Raw genomic sequence first — 3,906 nt, 5'->3', positions numbered from 1 at the left:
GAGCGCTCGTATTTGGCCAACACTTGACTGCGCACGTAACGCAGCAGGCTGGTGGGAGGCTTGGCTTTGCTGGTGGAAATGCCTGGCGGCTCCACATTGATCCAATCTCTGCTGATTCTACTTTTTGGTTTTAGTTTTATTGCCACTTCTCTCTGCTGATCGGGAAGGAACTTGGGAAATTGGGAGAAGGGAATGGGTGGGTTCGGCAAGCTGCTGGAACGCAACGCCCCCCAGAACATGAAACCTGTTTTGCTTTGCTGTGCTAATAATAAAGGGGGGGGGGAGATGAGAAGAGGCATCTGGGGTGCTGTGCCTTGGATCCAATGGAGGGTCCCCAAAGCCTCGCGACAGGGGTCCTTATCCACAGGCTCTTTCCGTGGTGCTGCCAAACAGTCTCTGCATTGTGGGACTCAGTGGGGTGGAGGGCAGGGAGTGGCTGCTTGATCCGGGGACCCCAGAGGGACCAGGGGAGTGTGGTGGGGCTGGGGGCCTATATTTCTGCATGGATTGGTCCCTGGGGGGCCAGCCTAGACTTTCTTCTTCTTCTTCTTCTCCATTTCTATCATTTCCAAACCACTGGTGCACTGGTGGTGGAATGTAGCTAGATTTCTGTTTCTTTCTTCTGATTGTTTTCATGCGTTTTTGTATTTGGAGTTTATGAGTGCATGGGGAATGGGCAATATATAAGAGGGAGGGAGGGAGGGAGGAAATTCCCCCACAGGCAAGGTCCGTGTGTTGCCAGAACCCGGGGCAGGTAGTGGACTGGGCTAGAGACCGATTAGGCTGGAGGTGTGGAGGGAGCAGGGTCTGTGTGACATCACAAGCCCCATATGGGAGGGTTCATAACCCTTGGGAAGACTTCATGTGCTCTGCAAAGAGAGGCCCTGTTTCCTGTATACTCTCAGTGATGCTATAAAATCTATACTTCTCTCTCCCTTAAAAATCTGCTTTATAAAATACCATTTTAAAATCCAGCTTTCCTTATTTTTCTGGTTGAAAAGCCTTTTCTTCTTCAGTAAAGATGAGCTTTTTAATTTAAGAGCTTTTTAATTAATTACTTTAATGCTTCACTGCTGGGTGTTCTGACTGTAATTGACTGGGGTCCAGCAAACTCTGGTATAAGGTATTAATACATATATATTTTATATCTGCACCCAAAACATCAGGAAATGTTGCTCAAAACTCCCTTTCCCAAGCTGAAGAAATGCAGAATTCTTCTGCGGATCTCCCTGGTCCTCACTCCGTAAATGACTGGGTTGAGCGTTGGGGGCAGAATGACATAGAGGTTGGCAATCAGGATGTGGGCAGATTGGGGGATGTTGTGTCCAAAGCGGTGGGTGAGGAAGGAGAAGAAGGCTGGTGTGTAGAAGACAAAAATTACAGCAACGTGGGAACCGCAGGTGCCCAAGGATTTGAGCCGGGCCTCCCTGGATGGGAGATGGAAAACTGCCTTGAGGATTAGCACATAGGACCCAAAAATCAAGAGTAACTCCGACATAAAAGAGGCAATAACAAATAAGCCATAGGCGCTGTTCACCCGGATATCTGCACAGGAGAGCTTGGCAATGCCCATGTGCTCACAGTATGTGTGTGCAATGATGATATGGGTATTGCAGAAGGGCAAGCGGAGAGTCAGCAAAGCCATGGGAATGATAAGAATTGTGGGTTTCAACACCACAATTGCACACATCCAGGCAACCCGCTTCTTGGTCAGGATGGTGGTGTACCTCAGAGGGTCACAGATGGCCACATACCTGTCAAAGGACATGGCCAAGAGCACCACAGACTCCATCCCAGTGAAGGCGTGGATGAAGAACATCTGGGCCAGGCAGGCATCAAATGTGGTCTCCCCTGGGCCAAACCAGAAGATGGCCAGCATGCTGGGCAGGGTGGAGGTGGAGAGACCCAGGTCAATGAAGGAGAGCAGGCAGAGGAAGTAGAACATGGGCTGGTGGAGGCTGGCTTCCGTCTTCACCACACAGAGGATGGTGAGGTTCCCCAGAAGAGCAGTGACATACCCAGCACACACCGGGACGGAGAGCCAGGGATGGAGAGGTTCCAGTCCAGGCACACCAAGCAAGGTGCAGGTGGGAGAGTGGAAGTGGGAGTTATTAGATGTGGACATTGTCCCAGATCCTGGTGGAGGGAAAGCCCCTTTATCCTTGGCAATAAGACGGGTGGGCCAGCCTGGCCCAGCACTGGACTTTAGACACAGAGTCTAAAGTTGAGTAGGAGGTGTGCAAACAAGGAGCAACCAGCCCAGTGTGAAGAGGACCCTGGAAGCGATGGAAAATAAGAATCATGGAAGGGAAGGAGACAGAGAACTTCTCTGGAGGAACAGGAGGGAAGGCGCTTGCATCGTGGCAGACTCGAAGGATCACTGAAAGGGACCCTCCTTATTCTGCATTGCAGACATAGAACCATGGAATCCAGAGGCTGAAAGGGGGCTTGGAGGTCCGGTCCAACCCTTGCCCAGGGCAAGAAACCTCCTCTGTCCCAGACAAATGGCTGCCCAACCTTTGTTTAAAAGCCTCCAGTGATGGAGCCTTCACGACTCCAGGAGGCAGGCGGTCCTGTTGCTCCATAGCTCTCACGATCAGGAAATTCCCCCTCAGTTCACGTCTGGATCTCCCTCTATGCAGCTGCACCTGTTGGTTCTTCTCCTAAGCTTGGGCTGCACAGAATAGAGATCTAACCCCTCTTCCCCGGGACATCCTTTCACGTGCTGGAAGACTGCTATCATGTCTCCCCTTCGCCTTCTTTTCTTTCGGCTAAATATACCAGGTTCCTTCAACCACTCCCTGAGGACTGAGGTTCTGTGCTCCTCTCTGCACCCTTTCTGGTTCCAGTGAATCTTCTGGAGAGCGGTGCTATATGGGTGTAACAAGAAATGCCAGAAACGGCTGGTGCAGCTGTGTTCTGAACCAGTTGCAGCTTCCAAGTGCTCTTCAAGGGCAGCCCCATGTAGAGTGCATTACCGTAATCCAAACAGGAGGTGACTAAGGCATGAGTCCCCATGAGCAAGGCCTCCCAGTCCAGGAAGGGGAGTAATTGGTGCACAAGACAAACCGCTGCAAAGGCCCCCTTGCCACGGCTGCCACCTGCTCCTTGAGCGGGAGCCGCAAGTCCAGGAGGACCCCGGAAATGTGCACCAACCCGGTCTGGGAAGGGCTACCCTATCAAGGGTCAAAGATGACACTCACCAGACCTGGAGTGGGTGGGCAAAACCCAAAGCCCCTCTGTCTTGCTAGGGCTGAGCTGAAGCCAGTTCCTCCCCATCCACAGCTCACAGCCTCTGGGCACTGGGTCAGCACTGGGAATGATGCGCTGAGCCTATCCTGAGCCCAACAGAGCTCATCCACAAGTGCGCTCAGTGCCATCTCAGTATGATAAACCGCGCCTGAATCCTGATGGAAAAGGGTGCAGATAACCTTTGGGGTCTCTGGCCTGGAGAACTGGGGATACAGGGCAGAGAAAACTCCATGGTTTAAGACTACACACCAAGGAACAAGGGGGCCCTTTCATTGAAAATGGGCTTGCAGACTCCCCTCGTAGCCCCTGCTGCTCCCCCCTCCCCCCCATTTCCCTCCCGCTGAGAAAGATGTGAGCCGCTCAGCCCAGAGACTGACCTGCGTGGGGGAAAGCAATCGCCCCTCTGCCCCAGACTCGCTGCAGGCTGGTGCTTCTCTGCAAGGAGAGCGCCGGAGTCAGCCGCCCGGCAGTTTATAACCGGTCCCTCCCCACCACTTCCGTGGCCTTGGGGGAGTTTCTGTCCCTCCTACGGATCCCAGGGTGCTTTGCCCAGGGAACCCCAGAGAGCCAAGGGCCTGCCTGCCTGCTTGCCTCACCTCCCTCTGAACAGAGGTACCAAGCAGATCTAGTTGCTCAGGGCATTTCTGGCTGGCA

The 3,906-nt window shown here is 53.0% G+C and overlaps 1 protein-coding gene across 1 annotated transcript; it reads right to left on the bottom strand.

Moving 5' to 3' along the window:
- Window positions 1-1,162: 1,162 nt before the first annotated feature.
- Window positions 1,163-2,128, bottom strand: LOC134498638 (olfactory receptor 52E8-like). The gene has a single exon (XM_063304795.1). The coding sequence runs from the start codon at window positions 2,123-2,125 to the stop codon at window positions 1,163-1,165; it is 963 nt and encodes a 320-aa protein (XP_063160865.1). The 5' UTR covers window positions 2,126-2,128.
- Between the last annotated feature and the right edge of the window lie 1,778 nt (window positions 2,129-3,906).

The sequence above is a fragment of the Candoia aspera genome, chromosome 5 (assembly GCF_035149785.1).
Source record: "Candoia aspera isolate rCanAsp1 chromosome 5, rCanAsp1.hap2, whole genome shotgun sequence".
Classification (NCBI taxonomy): domain Eukaryota; kingdom Metazoa; phylum Chordata; class Lepidosauria; order Squamata; family Boidae; genus Candoia; species Candoia aspera.
The sequence above is the reverse complement of the archived record's forward strand: the minus strand, read 5'-3'. Positions and strand labels throughout refer to the sequence as shown.

Bases quoted from the DNA above. Each gene is read 5' to 3' on its own strand.
- LOC134498638 (XM_063304795.1), bottom strand. From the start codon at position 2,125: ATGTCCACATCTAATAACTCCCACTTCCACTCTCCCACCTGCACCTTG.